Raw genomic sequence first — 18,871 nt, forward strand, 5'->3', positions numbered from 1 at the left:
ATGAGTACCAAGAGAGATAACAGAACATAGGACTGGAAAAGCAAAGTGTAAGAAGAATCATACAAAAGAGCCATATATATTTAAATTATACTTTTATAGAACAAATACAAATTTAAAACCCTGAATGGTAATAAGGAAGTTTTTCAAGAGAAATGTTATCCACTGCTGGCAATAAACCCTTTAAACACACAGGTTTAGCTGTTAAATCAGTTTAGCATTTTACAAACCCAAGGAAGCACAACGTATCCAAGAGAAATGTTAACTTTTCAGTACTAAAGGAAAAAAACTTCAAAACATCACTAAAGAAATTGGAATAGATGAAAGTGCAATTGTCACAGAAAGGAAATGGTGTAACCTTTTAGCAGAGGTTGCTTATCTATCTGCTTTCCAATTAAATGCAAGACATTTGGAGGATTCAGCATTTGCACATTATTGGAGAAGAGAGTATATAAAAGAGGGCAAATAAAATGTAACGAGTCAAGATAATCTCTGCCTAGAAATATTTCAGTCTAAAACAATGTTGTTTTTAAAAATAAATTTATGGGAAAGAACATCGAAAATCACTTTCAATCTGGTTTCTTGAACTCCATGCAGCATGGTGTTACATACGGCCATATAAACTAATCATCTGGGTTGAAGATGATAAATCTTGGTGCAACATTTTCCAAAATCATAGTATTTTAGTCTTCTTCTTCAGCCCAAGGCAAAAATATTTTTGTTGATCTTGTTTGGACTTACTTAGGACATAGGCCGGCTCTAAAAGCCGGCTTCCTGGTGGCTTGCAGGCATGTTGTTTAGGCGCCACATGCCCCCAAGACATTTTGAAGCTGAACAATTCATCAGACGGCGGTGGCTTCAAGACATGTTGGGGCCGTGGCGTTTAGATGCCACACCCGGAAACTGCCCTGAATTCTTACCACTGCTATTTGGGCCAGATTCCTGGTGGACTGGGGCTGCAGCATATGCTTGCTGTGGCCCCAAGGTGTCTTCATGCCTGCCTCTTCTACCTCTTACATGTGTAACAATCATTACATCTCCCCTAATAAGCCATTATGCTCCCAGGACTATGCTTGCCATGTCTTAGCAAAATGTGTACCCAGCTCATTTTGGAATATCACACCTGACATTTGATCAGATTTCCATTCCATTTTAATAATCACGGAGGGCCCAATACCCCAGTGTCTGTGTTGCACAACCTGTAGCTGATTTCACCTGCATCTCTGATCATCTCTACAAGTAAATTGGTTAGCTTAGGGCCACAAGGTTTCTACAGAGCATTAGTGGAAAGGCAAAAGAAGGAACTACCTCCCATAAATTCATGATCATTGGAAGAAAGAGGCTTCTTGTGTAGCAAAGCTCACATCGATGAGATTTTTTTGTTACATGGACATTTCCAAAACCTGTTTGTCTGGACATGAGAATTAATCTTAATATATCAAATAGTGAATATTTATTTAAAAGTGCCTGTTAAAAATGTTCACAGCTGAAAAACAGGTATGAAACACAGTTATAAAATAAATTTTCATTTTAAAAAAGTAAATACAAGAATCTGGATGTGATCTGTTATGTTTAAAAATAATTATCAAAAGTTTTATCTTGGTATGCATGTTTTCACCATGCCTTATTATGTACAGTTTGAAAGAGATAGCTTACCAATTAAACCTCTCCAGTAAAGGAAACTATGGCCCTATACAGACTGCCAAAATAAAGCTGCTTCGGGTCATTTTGGAGGTATACTGTTTAAATAATGCATGCATCCTAAGAGTCCAGAAGCCGCACCAAAGCCATGCTCCAGTCCTAAGGACTGGAGTACAGCTTTGGTGCAGCTTCCAGACTCTTAGGACTCATGCATCATTGAAACACCATACCTCCAAAATGACCTGAAGCAGCTTTATTTTGGCCTGTCTGTATCAGGCCTGTTTGGGATGGGCAACAGTGATTATAAATTTAGGTTAGAGCAGAATGCTAAAACTAAAGGTGCATGAATATAGGTAGCTTTTAGTTATGGAGCTATCAGTCTAAAAATCTAAGAGCTGGAAATATTCAGAAGGAAGATGCAGTGCTTTAATGTCAGTTTTAGATTAGCACATTTTCTAGCTCATGTTGTAGGCATGTTTCCACATTCATCTTTACAGTTAGCAGGATTAAGGCCAGAGTCTGAAGCCAAAGGAGGTAAAATCAGATTGTTTTTCCCTACAATCAAATTCCTTTTATTCCCTTATGCAGTAAAGATAATTTGCTTCAATACAATCTGGCTGCCACCAAATAAACAAAGAAGAAGGCAGCACTGATTGGATACAAAGTCCATTTGTTTGAATTCTACAAATCATGAGCTGCCTACTTTTGAATTAAGGATATTACATATGTTGAAACTAGTAACCAATTTCCAAAATGAAAAAACAAGGCTGAAATCCTGATGACACCTGGAAATAAATGTATCAGTAACGCTTACTCCTACATGTGTATGTTCAGGATCAGGGGTTTGACATAGGTACATGTAGAAGCTTCAAAGAAAGCTATTAACCTTACATTCACTTAGTGTGAACTCGACTGCTGAGCCTTACAGCCTCCTACTAGACAGAGTTCTCTGGTTAATTTTGGTTTATTGCCCTTTGAAAAAGCCTTGAAATCCACCAAGGCAAAAGGAGCCTATAAGCCAGCTCCTCTCTTTTACACCGGAATCAGGACTGATGTGGCTATATCTGTCTACAGAATGGCAGTCTAACAGTAAAAGAAGAATAAGGTGATTTTTGCTATTCTGACCAGACCACTCCAAAGCAAACAAGTGCACACACCTTTCTCTCAAGTGCATGGGTGTATTTAATGGCTTTTAGATCATTCAGATCCAGCTCAGTAACAGTTTTTAATCAGTAACTATACTGCCCCTGTTATTTAAGGAAGTTTCTTACCCTTCACAAATATTATAGTTGCTCAGGATAATGAGCAAATGGAATATAGCTACAAAAGTAGCAATGTTTTTTTTGAAACAGTAATCTGTTACAAATAAAAGTTACAAGTTCGTCATGTTTTCAAGATCTAAGAGCTCACAGTTCTGGTCATCTTTGGTTCTTAAGATCTGACAAGTTTGAAGCCTTGTCCTGTGTCCAATACTGTGGGAAGAAACCAATTCATTTTTAATCTTTTCAAACACCGAAAACACACTTTGCAGATCCAGAAAAGATTAAGACCACAGAACCAGTTTGCCAGGTGAACTAGTGGGTAGGTGATGCGTGGGAAATACATCATCCAGTGTTTGGCAACATCACTTTCAGTTGGCAAGTGTAAAGTATAGTCACTCCATCGTTTTGACACTCCATAGATGGCTTTCACCGTGCGTCCCTTTTCAAACCAGCTGATGTCACTGTCAGGATTACAGTTGTATTCTACCCATTCTCTAGTAAAATCACCAAGATGCGGAAGGTCTGCTTCTTCTGTGTCTACCACTTTAGCCAGCTCTGCTCCTTGAACTGCAATATACTGGTCGCTGACTTTTCTTACTTCTTTAACCCAGGGCTGAGAGTTCTCACAGTCCAACACTATGATAAGTCGTGAACAGAAAGAACCATTCTTCTCCCTCCACCATTCAAGAAGTGTGTCAAGACGTAGCGTATCGCCACCTGTGGCAAAACAGAAATATAGGTGTTACAGAAAAAAAATGAATACGACACAAACTAGTCAGATCATTTAAATCAGTCCGTCTATCTAGAGTATTTATACCCTTCCCTTGAGCAAAAAGCCCCCTAGAACACTTTACAAATTGTAGATTTGACAGTTCCCTGCCCTCAGGTTTACAATCTAAATAAGATAGGAAACATAAGCAGAAGGGAATGGCAGTGCGGGAGCAGATTAAGTCCAGCACAGAAAGAGGAACAAAAATATTATTATATACTCTTTCAGCAACTGGGATGACATGGACGATGCTTTCCTGAAACAAAAAAACCTTTTTTAACTAAGCTGGAATAATAATAGGATATCTCAGCTATCCTGACTCTGCTAAGAATGACACATCCAAGGAACTTTTGTCTTGGTTGCCTTGTAGGTCCCTCTCAAAGGGTTGAAGGTGGAACTTGGAGAGCTAGGAATACTGGCCATAGTTTACATGTAGCACAGACTGCGGGAAAACTGTTTCCAGAAGTTCAAGGAGGAGGTGGATAGAATCTCATAGCCAGAAAGTCTTAAAAAAAGAGTACAAGAAGCTTTGTAGATGTTAAAAAAATGAAACACTGAAGGCAAAAATCACAAAATATTTCCATGGGGAGGAAAAAATAGGACATTCCTAAAGATGTTAGCAAGCAAAGAGTACCCTTAATGCACTGAGACTCAAAAGGGATATATATCTAGAAAATGGAAGGAGCAGCCCAATAGAACAGCCCAAATCTGTAACAATGATGCAGGGAAGGCCAAGTCACAGAATGAGCTGAAGTTTGAGAGAGATGTTAGAAACAACAAAAGGAGCTTCTTTGACCATGTTCAGAACAAGAAGGGATACATCCAGTGCTCAGAGAAATAAGAATAACAATTGATGGAGAGAAGGCAGAACTATCAAGAGTGCATTAGTTGTGTATGGAGCCCTGATGGCGCAGTGGTTAAATGCTGGTACTACAGTCACAACGTTGTGAGTTCAGGCCCGCAGGGTTCCAGGTTGACTCAGCTTTCTGTCCTTTCATAGGTTGGTAAAATGAATACCCAGCTTGTTGGGGGCAATTGGCTAACACACTGTAAACCGCTTAGAGTGCTTAGTTCACTATGAAGCGGTATAGAAATGTACAGTGCTATTATGTATTCCTGCATGATAGGGGCTTGGGCTACACGGCTCTTGTGGTCCCTTCCAACTCATAAGATTCTATGATTTTACCTATCTCTTATTTTATTCATCCTTTCCCACAAGGGAAATGGGGTTCAGCTTTAAACCCATTGAACCCACACACACAAACAGGTTATGTGTTGAAAAACCAGAGATGGACAAAGTGTTTCCCTCTTCAAATACCTGTAGAGAGAAAAGGTGAATGTGGAGAAGCGACAGATAAGTCAGCGAAATGCTGATATTGGGCAAAATTCTATAATGCATTATTCAATGGTTGGCTTGAATACCTAGAGACTAGTGCTGATGATAGAATGGTTTCTGCAAACATGGTTTCTGAAAAGTATGGGGTAAAGTTTCCTCTCTCTGTGCATGTGCATATGTGTACACACACACACATTCATATAAATCAAAATGTGCATTGCATGCTATACGCTTAAGTGGTTCCACAGCTATTTAGGGAATCACATCCAATGAGTGCTCATTAATAGATCTGCATCACTGTGAAAGGAGGTCTCAGACAGAGCACAGAGCTCTGTCCAGTGGTGTTCATTTTTTATGACTGACTTAGATTAAAATGTAGAGGATATATTTGTCCATTTACCCATGTGACAAAGCTGTAAATTCTTGCACTTAGCTATAAAAGCTCGAAAGACACAAGTAGAGGGCAGGAACAACCTGATTTGGCAGCAACGTATGTGGAAGGAAACTAGCTTTTTAAATGCATTACAATGTGAACATCAGCCAGCAGATCTATACACTGGCTAAAAAAACAACAACAACAACCACTAATGCAATCTTATGCTGCCTTAACGGAAGCAAAGGCCTGAATTGAATTCTTAGTCCCCACTAGAAGAGAAACATTGAAACAATGGAACTTAAACAAGTGTTTTTATCCAGTTCTCAATTATTCAGTGGGCCTAACCTACTGGGAACTAACAACTGGATTTGGGCTACAATGTCCAAATAAAAAGTAGAGCCGGCCTTCTGTATCCATGGATTCAACCATCCATGGTTTGAAAATATTTAAAAATATATAGATTCAAAAAAGCAAACTTTAACATGTTATACAAGGAGCATCATTTATTACACCATTACATTTAATGGGACTTAAAAAGTGTATTTTAAAAGTGTATCAGACTTCTTCTCTATTACTCTCAGTGGTAACAGCAATTTGATAAGAGAATTGCCTTAGGAGTCTTTGTCGATGGAGGCATTTAATGAGAAGCTGAACAGCCATCTGTCATGAATGCCATAGCTCCATTCTGCTTTTCAGAGACTGCACTGAGCAGGTTGTTGGACTTCATGACCTCCATCCATGGTCATTCTCAACTTTATGCTTCTCCCCCAAAACAATACAAATCAAAGATATGCTTGAATTTAAATAACTATATGCACACTGGTGCTCTCTCATCCTTTCTCCCTCTGCACACCTTCCTTCCTAAAGATTTAGAAATTCTTCACAATAGTATATAATATAGTGCAGGGAATATAGCTAAAGTTTCAAAGGAAACTAATACTCACAGGTAGGGCAGTTGGAATCACTCCCATCAGTGACTAAATGTCCCATCTACTGCAGGATAAACAATATCTTGTCTAATAAGATGTAATAACTAGATGCACTAATCACAATGAAACTGAAAACTAAGCAAACTGATCCAAAATCAATCTGTCACTAGTATTGTATTCCTTTCCTTCTTTTAACTGAATTGTATTTTCTGTCATAAAAATATGGGCAAGTTCTTAAATTCAAGCTTAATGTATGATTCCATTATGGAACCTTCTCCTATTTCTTTGGCATCACTTTCAATTTCATAACTTAAATAAAATCACTTTGAATTATGGGTTATCTTTTCAGACAATGTAGCCTGCATTATTTTTAGTAACTCCTTGAATTTTCGATTTTTCACTCTGTATGGCATGCTAGATTCTTCAATTATATCAATGTACTCCTATTTGCTTTCATATACTTCTAAAGAATGAAATAGCCTGTGAATGAAAGTCACAAACGATGCACAATGTCAGCACAACAAAGAACAAATCTCATTCTGTGATATGGTTGGTAGGAATGTTCTCCTAATAATGTTAAAACTTGAAAGATTCCTCTTTGTATACTTCAAATGAATTAGAAGCTTGTACAGTTAGTTTTCAAAATGGAAATCATTTAGTCAAAGTTATCATCTTAAGCTTTATATGAGAGCCTGCAGCAAATTAGTTATCATATGAGCAGAAGAGGCCAATAAACCATTTTTGCTTTCCCCACTTCCTTTCACCAAGGCCTGTTACAGACTGCCAAAATAAAGCTGCTTCGGGTCTCTTTGGAGGTATGCTGTTTAAATGATGCATGCATCCTAAGAATATGGAAGCTGCACCAAAGCTGCACTCCAGTGCTTAGGAACAGAGTGTGGCTTTGGCGCGACCTCTGGGCTCTTAGGACCCATGGCATCATTTAAATAGCATACCTCCAAAGAGACCCGAAGCAGCTTTATTTTGGCAGTCTGTAACAGGCCCAAGTGATAGAGGCAGTTGTTGCTTACATAGTTATAAGGATTCAAGCACATGCATCTTTGAATTCATGAATAAGCAGTATCAAATGCCAGTACAAAAAAATCTGTACCATTACATCTAGGTAGGATACAACCTGTAAGAATACACACATTCAAGAAAAGACAATTAAAACCGATTACCTGCCAGTGCCCATTCCCCAGAGCTGTGAGAGTGGCCACTGTAATATAACACATAGGTATCATGTCTGGGTCCATCAGATGTTCGAAGTTCAAGAAATGATTTCAGCTTAGAATGAAGAGTATCGAAAGAAAGTCCACTTGTGGAATAGTCACAGCCATACGTCTCAATCATATGATATGAAAAAAACCTTTGAATGGCATTAAGCATGCCTGTTGATCTCAAATTTAGCTCCTGCACATGTTCAGGTGGAAGCAATGTTGGTTGGCCATCAGGACTGTGTGAAGTGGAAAGGGGGTGGCGGTGGGAGGAGAGAAATGATCATCAATTAATAAATTAATGACATGCATAAATAATGGTTTTGATTCTTCATGACAGTTTTTCACTTTGTTGTTAACTACTGTCGTCAACTTCAAGTAATGGCAATCCACTCAATGAGAAACCTCTAATTCAACTTGTTTTCAACTCTTCCACACAGAGGGCCATGGCTTCCTTGACTGACTCTATCCATCTGTAATAGAGACCTCTTCTTTTCCTACTGCCTTCAACCTTGCCAAGTATCCTAACCTGAGCTCCCTTACCACTGCAATGACTTAACAATTTTAAAATTGTATGTCCTGTAACACACATTTTAAAACAGAACTACAAGCCAAAGCCTCTAAGTAGATCTGTGGGCTATACATACAACAGACATTGTATCGAAGCATAGTAGTAAATATGAATCTTTCTATAATTTCCCCGCCATGCCCTCTTTTATATAGAGGACAAATCTTTGTACAGAGGAGCATTCAGCCCAGACATTGGTTCTCAACCTCACTATGGACTTGTAATATTCAACAATGGAAACAATGACTGTCTCAGTCTAGAAGAAAATCACCCATCTTCTATTAACTGAGGCTGTATCACCACTTTAGAAATAATCCAGTTTGATTGCACTTTAACTGTCATGGCTCAATGCTATGCAATTCTGGGAATTGTACTTTCTTGTAGCACCTGAGCTCTCTGATAGAGAAGGCTAAATGTCTCACAAAACTACAATCCCCAGATTTCCATAGCATTGAGCCATGACAGATAGTGGGGTCAAACTGGATTCCTTCAGCAGTGCGAATGCAGCTTTAGTGAGCTGACACTGCCTTCTAAACAGAGTTCAGGAACTGATTATCCATATTTTGTTGTCCATCCTTGAGCCCCCTTCGGTCTCATGTCTGGTATTGCTTAACTTCCCAACTTTGCCATTCAAAAATATGAATTTCCATAGCATACTAATGACAGGTGCTAAAGTCAATTTCTAAATGCAAAAATAATGCAATATCATATTTAAATCTAGAGAAAGTCCTTGAACACCCTCTGTGTTCACAAACACAGCCTGATCTGACTTACTGGTAATTTTAAGTGGGTAGCAGCATATAAATTCCTTTTCATTTCAGAACAGCAGCAGCAGCACATAGTGTTTTATAGTATAACTTGATTTTGGCAGGACTTTTAATAGCCCTAGCATTTTTTTTTTGTCTAATTGGATGCTGTGTTAGTATAATTTAAGAAGTGCATAGAAATACTGATGACAATCAGTCCTTTTATTGCAGTTACTACTAAAATCTGCTGCACTAAAACGAACAGAGAATTATAGCATGCAGAGTCCTTTTAGAACAGACTAATTCACTTTAAGAAAATGGAACACTACACCTTTTGACTCAAGGCATGTTCATTTAGTAGATAATTTGTCTTAAATATCTCTGTTCTCAAAAGGTTTTAATGTACTTGTCATTAACAAATTGTAGAGGGTGGGGAGATAGATAAGTTACCTTGAACAGACATATTTTTACATGTAATATTACTAATGTTAAAATTCTCTCTGAATGTCTTGATACTTTTTTTGGGACAGCAAATCAAAAGCAAGAGTTTTTGTGAAGCTGTTTTATTTTCTGTAAGACTAAAAATGTGTCATCTTTTTCCAAGCTGGCATTTGGTTTCCACTAGCTCTAAACTTTGTAAACTGGTTAAATATATTCATAATTTATTTATTTGAAGCTTCCAGTACAGAATAAGAAGCAGTCAAAATTTCAACAACCTTTTCTCCAGCCTAAATATTAAATCTGATCTATGCCAGGGTCTTGCAAGTTAACTTAAATGACAAATAATTACATCTCTATGCATACCACAATTATATCATTTTTAGAAATTCATGCAAATCTAGTCAATAAAGTAATATTTAGCTGATTTAGGTACACTAAATCTAGTGTGACATCTGTGTTAACTGTTAACTTGTAAAGCATTACAATACCTGCAGAAATTTGTAGGAATCACAACTGCATAGCCAACACATGTTCCTCCCAAACAGTTTCCCAGTTCATGAAATAGGCCATGAGCCATGGATTCAAGAGGCAAAACAATAAGAAAAACACTCATGAAGATTCCATTGGATTCCTACAAAAGAAGATGCACATTTATAATTACATTAAAGCACTGCATAAATATAAACATTTCAAAAATGTAACTTGGAGCTTTTCTTCCACCACCCTAAACAGAAGTGATCAGGTCTTGCTTTGCAAACAAAACAAGATAAAACTTAAAAAACTTACAAATGTAAATTTCAAACAATGCATTTTAAACATAGATTGACATATGTGTCTTGTGTGTTCTTTTGAACTGATGTATGTTTTAACGGATGTTGTGTTCTTAACCAATGCACATTTGTTGGTTGTTGTTTCCTGCCTCAATGGATGGACAGAGGCGGATAAGAAATAATAACAACAAGAACCTGATTACAACCCACAGGTTTAGAGAAACAGCTGAATTCACCATAAACTTAATCTAAAATATGATTGCCTTCATCAACAAGGAAAATTAATCTGGTCCTAAACTCAATCTCCTGTGAAAAAGTCTGTATATTCAGTGTGGATTTACAAATAACACCCCTGTAGAAGTATGTAAAGATTTGCATGCACAGTCATTACACCAGACTTCGTAAACTAGTTAAATATATTCATAATTTATTTATTTGAAGATTTATATTCTGTCTTTCTGATTCCAAAAGGAAGCATTCACAGTGGCTCAAATGTTTTACACAAGTGGGCATGTTAAGGCAAACTTGAAAAGGGACTGTAGATTAGTAATTTAATAAGTCTGCATTAAAAGAATAAATGGAAAGGAAGATAATTAACTGCTGCAGCATTTTTAAATAATTCAAAGTTGAACTATTTATATGACTGTCATCTCCATACTGATGTGATAGTGGCAGCTTTACTCATGACATAGGGGGTGATACAGACGGACGCCTCCATAGTGCCCGTTTTTGCCCCTCGTTGGTGCCATGCCAACCCCACAGTGGCACCAATGCGTGCCCTAAAAAGAAGCCGCTTAGAGAAGATTCTTTTTAGAAGCGCCATAATGGCGCTCGTGCGCACTGACGTTGCTGCCTCCGTTTGGATGGGGGGACGCTCATGCGTCATCACGCACCCCGTGGGCGGGGCGCCACTGGAAGGGCTGGGTGCGTATGGACACCCAGCTCTCCGGAGCCCTAAAATCAGTCTCACAACAGCACTTTTGGCCGCCTGTACTGGGCCATTATTAGGCTTCCAATTAAATATGAAGCTTTACATTGCTCATGCAGACTGAAAGAGAATCTCTCTTTTCTTTAGAAAATGCAAGAAAGGAAAACATGGAGCCAAGCTCAGAGCCAACATAAATATTATGTCTTAAACCTGCAGGAGAAGCTTCATCTGCCAATCTCACCCCGAAAATCTAGCCAATTCCACCAAGGTATGGAGTTCTGTGGCACTGGCGAGTGTGGTGTTAAAAGATAATACATCTAGCCCCCTCATGCCAGCATCCAGTGGTACTCTGACCAGAAGCAAGAATCCTTGCAGGGTCCTGTTGCAACTCACTGGCACAAGGTGGGTTTCAGGGACATTTATGATTGTGGCAATGGTACCACAATGGTAAATTTGAATTGGAAAGGTTGTAAGCCAGGCTTATGACTTTATAACTGACCAACAGGATGCCAGCCATTATTTTTTTATGTTGAATTAGTACTTCTGACACTGTAAAAGCACACAAGTCTGTTTAAGACAGGTGTTTCAAAATATATAAAAGCCAGTTTCCAAATTTGTTACACATAAGCAGCTCATCAATACAATCTGGAACAGCAATATACAGACAAGTGTCCACTTCAGAATAATTCTCACTTAATTCTTTGGAACTGAATTAAAAACAGACAAGGAACAGATTAACTCTGTGAGGAAGTTGCCATTTGTTCCTGGGCTGCACAACATGTTGCAACAGGAATAAAATCCCACCCAACAGTAGACTATCCACTATCTATTGACAGGGATACCACAGACTATACACTCTGTACAAAGCCCACCAGCTCCCTATTAGTGGCAGATAGGATATACGGTACATTGTACTCAAGTGAGGGGTTCAATGCAAGCTCAATTTTCCTCTTACATATATGCACACTAATACCAGCCTACTGGTAGTTAAATCCAAACTACTATATAAATGGAAATTGTTAAAATGTGTCTTCACTGCAGTGCAGTAAACTTGCAGCATTAGTGATTCTTGTAAGCTACTGTAAAGATCCCTCCATGGTATCATGTAAAATAGCTCAGCTATGCATCTCAGATGTTTTTGTTATACACCAGAAATTCAGATATACTGTAAGTGGGACCTTGGTATCCATGGGGGTTACCAAAATCCACAGGACACCCAAACCCATGGATGCTCAAGCCTGCATTGTCCCCAATGGCGGCATGTGATACAGCCACACAACCATTAGGGACAATGGGACATCTGATGAAGTCCCATTGTCTCTAATGGCGGCACTGCCGCATGCATGCACCACCACATGGGACAACAGGGGCTGGCCCTAATCACGTGACCACATGTAGGCTCCACCAATGTGAACAACGCAGGCTTGCCATTCATGGATGATCAAATCCACAGATAGCAAATTCATGGATACTGAGGTCCTACTATATAATCTCTCCTGTCAAGACAAGTAACAGGATGTGGTGTAAAAGCATTGTAACATACCTGCCAACATACAGCACCCAAAACAGCTGTTGAAATAAGGCTGAAAAAGACAAGCCGCTCTGAAATTAAACAAAAATGACGCATTCCTTTAGATGCCATGACTCTATCAAGGCTGTTGTTCTCTGCCCTGTGTGTATAATAGATTCTGTGGCAGTCATTTAACTTTGTATGAAATCCCCAGAGAGTTATAAGAAAAATTATGTGGCAGACCATCCAGAAAATGCCAAAAATAGAAAAACCTGGTATCACAAAATACCAACGATCCAAATCACCCAGTTTAAGAGCTGACAAAATGAAAGAAATAAGTTCAATAAGCCCGACAAAAATGACTGAAAACCTTCGGCAGACTCTACCACGATATAAATAAGGTTTCCAACGTTCTGTTACTGAAAGTCCACTGAAGTAAATGTCAAGAAAAGGATCTGTTACTAAACAGCTAAAAAAGCATCCCAAGGCAAATGGATTGGTTGGTATGTTTAAAGATGGAAAAAATAATACAGAGGCAAGGACTCCAAAGATCACCAGATTGGGAATTGCTAGGAAAGACTTCATCCGCAAGTCAATAATCAGCATTGCCAAAGCCACAACCAGTAAGATAATGCTCATGGATTTTTCTACTAACATAGTAGTGCTGGCGATTGCAAATCCAACAAGCTCAAGAAATTCAACCGTTGTCAGCAATGTGGGTCGATGATGAATGCAGCCACATATTCTTTGCACCAATGCGTATAATATTCTTATAATTATTGAGGAAAGTAGCAAATATTTGGTTGCCTCTTCCTTCACATCATTTTTAAAAGAATCATTATCAAGAAAACAAAGAAGGCCAATTAAAAATCCAAACCAAAGATTAGAGAGACTTAAACTTGCTGCTTCCATTGAAAAATAGTAATAAAGTATACTGGCAATCCCAAGAACAAAAAGTCCCAGGATAAATATTACAAGTATTAATGCATCCGCAGTCTTCTCCCACCTCACATAAAGGCCCATACATATTGCAACCAATAAATTAATTCTGGCTAAATAGCCCAGATATCGGACAGAGGAGTGCATGTTCACTTCTTGGTTTGCTTCTTCCAGTCTTGTCATTGCTGCATAGAGACAATGGCTAACACAGTAACGCAATGATCTACACATGTAAGCTGGCTAGTAGGGCTTGTATCCACTTCAGAAAATAAGTGTCTGAATTTCATCTACAAACTTTGATGTAAAATCAGCTTTCTTGAATATACGTTCCTCAATAGTCGTCTCAGATTACTGAAATCCTGTAAAAATAAAGATAGCAACATCAAGATGCAGAATTTGTAAGATTTGCAGATGCTGGCCTAAATGTAATATCATAACAGTGCTCTTTCCCTCCTTTTTGGATCCCTCTAATCCCCCCCCCCAATTTCTCCAGAGCATGATGCATTACTCTCAATGGTGCTAAATGATTATTTGTTATTTAGCTACAAGAAAGGAACATGACTAGCCATTAAAAACTGTTCCAAAGAGTTTAACTATATGGGTGACCATGAACTCTTGGTTGTTCTAGTGGAAGCATATCTGGTGCCACAACCACCCTTTGGATATTGCAATAAATAAATAAATAAATAAATGCAAGTTTTAAATCAGATGTGTGGAACATTCAGGGCAACTGAAACCTCCCCACAAGGATCCCACTCCAAGTGTGGGTGAGGTCAGAGGCATTCTCCCTCCCCTGATGTCATTGGGTCCCCAGCTGGTACTCCTATTGGAATCAATTGACATTCTGTTGATGTCACTGGATCCCCAGCTGCTACTTCTAGTGCTTTAATTTCTTGCCCTGCACAGGGAAAGCAAGGAGTGGGGGTTAAAGTGCTTTGAGCTGGCACCTGACTTACTCCGTCCTCATCATATCTTTGGAGAGAAAAAGGGATGTTCCAGTCCTTTCCCATGCTGGGACAGACAAACAAGAGTGTCGAATTCACTTGGAGACAAAACAGCAGTGATGCTGGATCCCTGGCTGAAGTGCCAACTGGAGAAGTTCAGCAAGGGACCTGGAGATGGCAAGGGACATGGCATCACATCCTGAAATTCTCCAGCACACAGAGACATGGACATCCAAAGCCCACTCCCAAAGCTTCCCACATGGGCTCTAAAACTTTAAATATGCAGAGCTGGGGTTTTTTTTTACAACATGCAAGATAATTATTTGTCTCAGTTTATTTTTTAAATTTGGACTTGTGATAATTAGGTACAAGTTTAATCCATAGCCTTTTTTTTATCCATTTAAAACTCCAAATAAACATTTACAAGTTAAAGTTGATCTCTTCTGGGGTCACATGAAACATCTCACAGTGTCAGTGACTAACTTACACTGAACTAGGATACACTTGTGCAAAGATATGGAGAAAGAGACTTCTATCCACACAGACAGCATAGGTAGCTGAGGTGGTTCATATAGGGAAAGAAATTCCTAAAATCGGTATGTGTGTATATACATATATGGGTATGGGTATGTATTTAAAAAACACAAAACAGTTATTCACAATTGATTTTTTTTGTCCCAGCAGCACCTGGTACAACATGAAACCTGTTTAGGGCCTAACAGGATCATCAAATTAAAGTTGCACAATATCACACTTCAAATGTCAAGCTTTGGAGATTGAACATCATCCCCAACCTGCTCAGCTGCCTGTTCTGATTAGCATCCAATCTGATAAAAGTGTCCTGGAGCAACTGAAAACCGCTCACTGTTTTACAAGACAGTTACCTCTCCATATTTGTGGCTTTGATATTTGAGGATTTGATTATTCACAGATTTGATTAATATGTTCTCTCCAGGAATATCTAGGTCCTCCAGTGCAACTCTATGGTCAACTTTAACTAAAAGTTGCACTGAAAGACCTAGAGATTCCTAGAGAGAATATTCTACTAGGCCTTTGTAGCCCCTCCAGGGCAGTTCTATGGTCAGTGTCTGTCGGACATCAACCACAGAGTTGCACTGGAGGACCCAGAGATACCTAGAGAGGTTTTTCCATATTCATGGGGGGGGGGGGTCTTCTGCCCCTAACCCTAGCGAATATGGAGGGACAAGTGTATTTTGGTGTGTCCCAAATAGAGTGCTCACTGTCTAAGGAGGACGACATCATCATCATCATCATCTCCAGACTGAGTCTTGAGATCTGCAGTGGAGACTTTCTCTTAGTCCCACAGAGCGCCTTCTCTGTGGCTGCTCCCAAACTATGGAACTATCTTATGATATTTTGATGCTTCCCAAATACAGACCTCCTTCCACAGGAAGCCATGTCAGCTCCCGCTCTCTTTTTGCCAGCGGTTGAAGACATTCTCGTTGAGACAGATGAGATCATACGAAATCAGACATGTTCAGAGTGTGGGCCTTATTATTTAGACAGGCTTTTGGTGTGTGGGTTTTACTTATGCAGTGTGTGTGTGTAATCAGTGTGCTGTTTTTCATGCCTTAATGTTTTTAATTGTTTTAACTCTGCTGTGTTTTCAACGGTTAAGTTTTAATATTAGTATCATTTTTTAAAATGGCAATTAATGTTTTACATGTATCCTTTTAAAAATTATTGCAGATATAAATCTAATTTTTAGATTGTAAGCCTGAGGGCAGGGAAATGTCTAATTTAAAACAACGTAAGCCACTCTGATAGCCTTTTGGCTGAAGAGCAGGGTATAAATACTATTAATTAATTAACTAATTAACAAAAAACTCCAAAGCTTTGCAGGCAAGCTGGATACTGCTTGGGAAAGTATTGTCTTGAACAACTATAGTTCCTTAATGGAGGAAAGGCAAAGGACTTTAGAAATGAAGAGATGAAGGCAAAATGGGGAGTCTAGGCAGGAAAGCCTGGGTGCCTCCTTCCTTCCTTCCTTCCTTTTGGGGGAGGATTCAAAGACCAAGCCCTGTTAATGTGGAAAGTGAGTCTGCCAAAAGACACTGGAGTCCATGAGACTAAAAGAGAGGAGTTGGTGGCATGAGCTTTCATAGACCTGGACCTGCTTCCTCAGAGCCAGGCAAAGAGTTAAAGCGGTCCCAAACCGGGTTACTATTTCTCCAGTGTGGATGCAGCCTGAGTCCTTTCTCCAGGACCTGTCCTCCATTTTAGCCTCCAGTCCAGGGCTGAGAAGCATGGACTTGCACAAACCAACTCCCTCCCCTTCCCTTCTCTCTCTCTCTCCCCAGACTCACACCCTTCAGCTTCTTCTGGCCAAGGAGGACTGAGACATTTCGGTTCATCGAGCCTAAAAACCCCCGTCCCAAGGCGCCCCTCTCCCCAGCAGCACTCACTCACCCAAGGCCACTTCCGCTCAAAACTTCCCCTCCCGCCGCCATTTTAGCCCGTCCTCCTCAGAGGGAGTACGGAGGGCGAAAGGGCTCCCACCAAACAGAACGCGAAGCTAGTATTCCTACCATCGCAGTCCCTGCTGCTGCTTCCTGAAGCGAAAAGGGGCGGAGCTTCTTCCGCCGGAGGCCTAGTTCTTTCTTTATTAAATGGGCGGAGCTTCTGCCGCCTAAGGCCTAGTTCTTTCTTCATTAAAGGGGCGGAGCTTCTTATAGTGTTGCCATTCCACTTTGTCTGCTCTGGCTGCCTCCTGTTGCATTCTGGTGTTTGTAGTCCAGTGAGGCCTAAGAGCACTCTGGCTGAGAGTTCTAAATGCCCCCTCCTTAAACTGCAAGTCCCAGAATGCAACACGAGGAGGCAGCCAGAGCAGTTAAAAGTGGAATAATATAGCAGCGCTTTAATTCTATTTAATTTAATACATTTATTTTTATTTTTTAGTATTTAATACTATTTTTGTATGTTTTTAACTGTATGGTGGGTTTTTTTTAATGTTGTAAGCCGCCCTGAGTCCCAGCCTTGGGAGAAGGGCGGTATACAAATAACAATAACAATAATAATAAAGTGTAGTGGTGCAATAATCTCCACTTTGTTGTTGCCATTGTGTGACTTGGTCGTTTCCAGTTCAGGGCCTCTCTGAGGTGAACTCATGGGGTTTTCCTGGCAAGAGTTGTTCTGAGGTGGTTTGGTCTTTGCCTTCCCTTGAGGCTGAGAGAGTGTGACTTTGCCCAAGGTCTGGGCATAACAATTCAAAAAGGATGTGGAGAAACTGGAGCATGTCCAAAGGAGGGCGAGCAAAATGGTGAAGGGTCTGGAAGCCATGCCTTATCAGGAGAGACTTAGGGAGCTGGGGATGTTTAGTCTGGAGAAGAGAAGGTTAAGAGGTGATATGATAGCCCTGTTTAAATATTTGAAGGGATGTCATATTGAGGAGGGAGCAAGCTTGTTTTCTGCTGCTCCAGAGAACAGGACCCGGAACAATGGATGCAAGCTACAGGAAAAGAGATTCCACCTGAATATTAGGAGGAACCTCCTGACAGTAAGGGCTGTTCTACTGTGGAATAAACTCCCTCAGAAAGTGGTGTAGTCTCCCTCCTTAAAGGTCTTTAAACAGAGGCTGGATGGCCATCTGTTGGGGATGCTTTGATTGAGAGTTCCTGCATGGCAGGATGGGGTTGGACTGGACAGCCCTTGAGGTCTCTTCCTCCAACTCTATGATTCTATGATTTGAGATGTGGTGCTGGAGAAGAGTGCCGAGGAACCCAAAAAGACAAACAAATGAGTCCTTGAACAGATCATGCCTGAACTCTCCCTGGAAGCAAAGATAATCAAGTTGAGGCTGTCATACTTTGGTCACACCATGAGAAGGCCTGACTTGTTGGAAAAGACAATGATGCTAGGAAAGGTGCAGGGAATAGAAAGAGAGACCATACACCAGATGGATAGACTCAGGGAGACCTACAAGTCAGAAGCAGAGCAGTGGAGGACTTGGCGTCTTGGAGATGTCTCATCCACAGGGTTGCCATGAGTTGGACTTGACTCAAGGGCAGTTAACAGCAAGTGAAGGGAAAATGCCCTGCAACTTAGGATGCGTATATACTGTAGAAACAATAGAGTTTGACACTTTAACTGCCGTGGCTCCATCCTACAGACCCCTGGGATTTGTAGTTTGGTGAGGCACCAGCCCTCTTTGGCAAAGGAAGCTAGAGATCTTGTAAAACAACAGGTCCCAGCGTTCCACAGGATGGAGCTACAGCGCTTAAAGCGGTGTCAAACTGCATTATTTCTACAGTGTAAATGCAGTCTTAATGTGGCCTTCTAGATATAGTCGGATTGTAATTGCCATCAGCCTTTGCATAGCTAATGTTAAGTGAGGTGACCTTGTAAACTTCTAGCCTCTTTACATTTTAAATTGTACATTTTAAGTGTGGGTTGTTTTAATATGTATACATCTTATTTGTCCTTTTAAACTGAAGTTTATTTTAATTGATGTCTTGTATTGTTCCCCTCCTTAATCCATGAG

At 39.9% G+C, this 18,871-nt stretch overlaps 1 protein-coding gene across 8 annotated transcripts; it reads right to left on the reverse strand.

Annotated features, from left to right (window-relative positions):
- Positions 1-1,816: 1,816 nt before the first annotated feature.
- On the reverse strand, positions 1,817-16,939 carry TMEM168 (transmembrane protein 168). Of its 8 annotated transcripts, none has more exons than XM_042469015.1 (7): positions 16,801-16,866; positions 14,383-14,538; positions 13,722-13,785; positions 12,521-12,579; positions 9,768-9,910; positions 7,489-7,763; positions 1,818-3,617 (listed from the first exon to the last, which is right to left on the reverse strand). In XM_042469015.1, exons 2-7 carry the CDS (start codon positions 14,434-14,436, stop codon positions 3,070-3,072), a joined length of 1,143 nt encoding a protein of 380 aa, XP_042324949.1. In that variant the 5' UTR covers positions 14,437-14,538; positions 16,801-16,866; the 3' UTR covers positions 1,818-3,069. The 8 variants fall into 8 exon arrangements, with proteins under 8 accessions (XP_042324946.1, XP_042324944.1, XP_042324945.1 ...); XM_042469014.1 differs by having other exon boundaries at positions 14,374-14,538; XM_042469016.1 differs by lacking the exons at positions 14,383-14,538; positions 16,801-16,866 and adding an exon at positions 16,920-16,937.
- Between the last annotated feature and the right edge of the window lie 1,932 nt (positions 16,940-18,871).

This window comes from Sceloporus undulatus, chromosome 5 (assembly GCF_019175285.1).
Source record: "Sceloporus undulatus isolate JIND9_A2432 ecotype Alabama chromosome 5, SceUnd_v1.1, whole genome shotgun sequence".
Lineage (NCBI taxonomy): Eukaryota > Metazoa > Chordata > Lepidosauria > Squamata > Phrynosomatidae > Sceloporus > Sceloporus undulatus.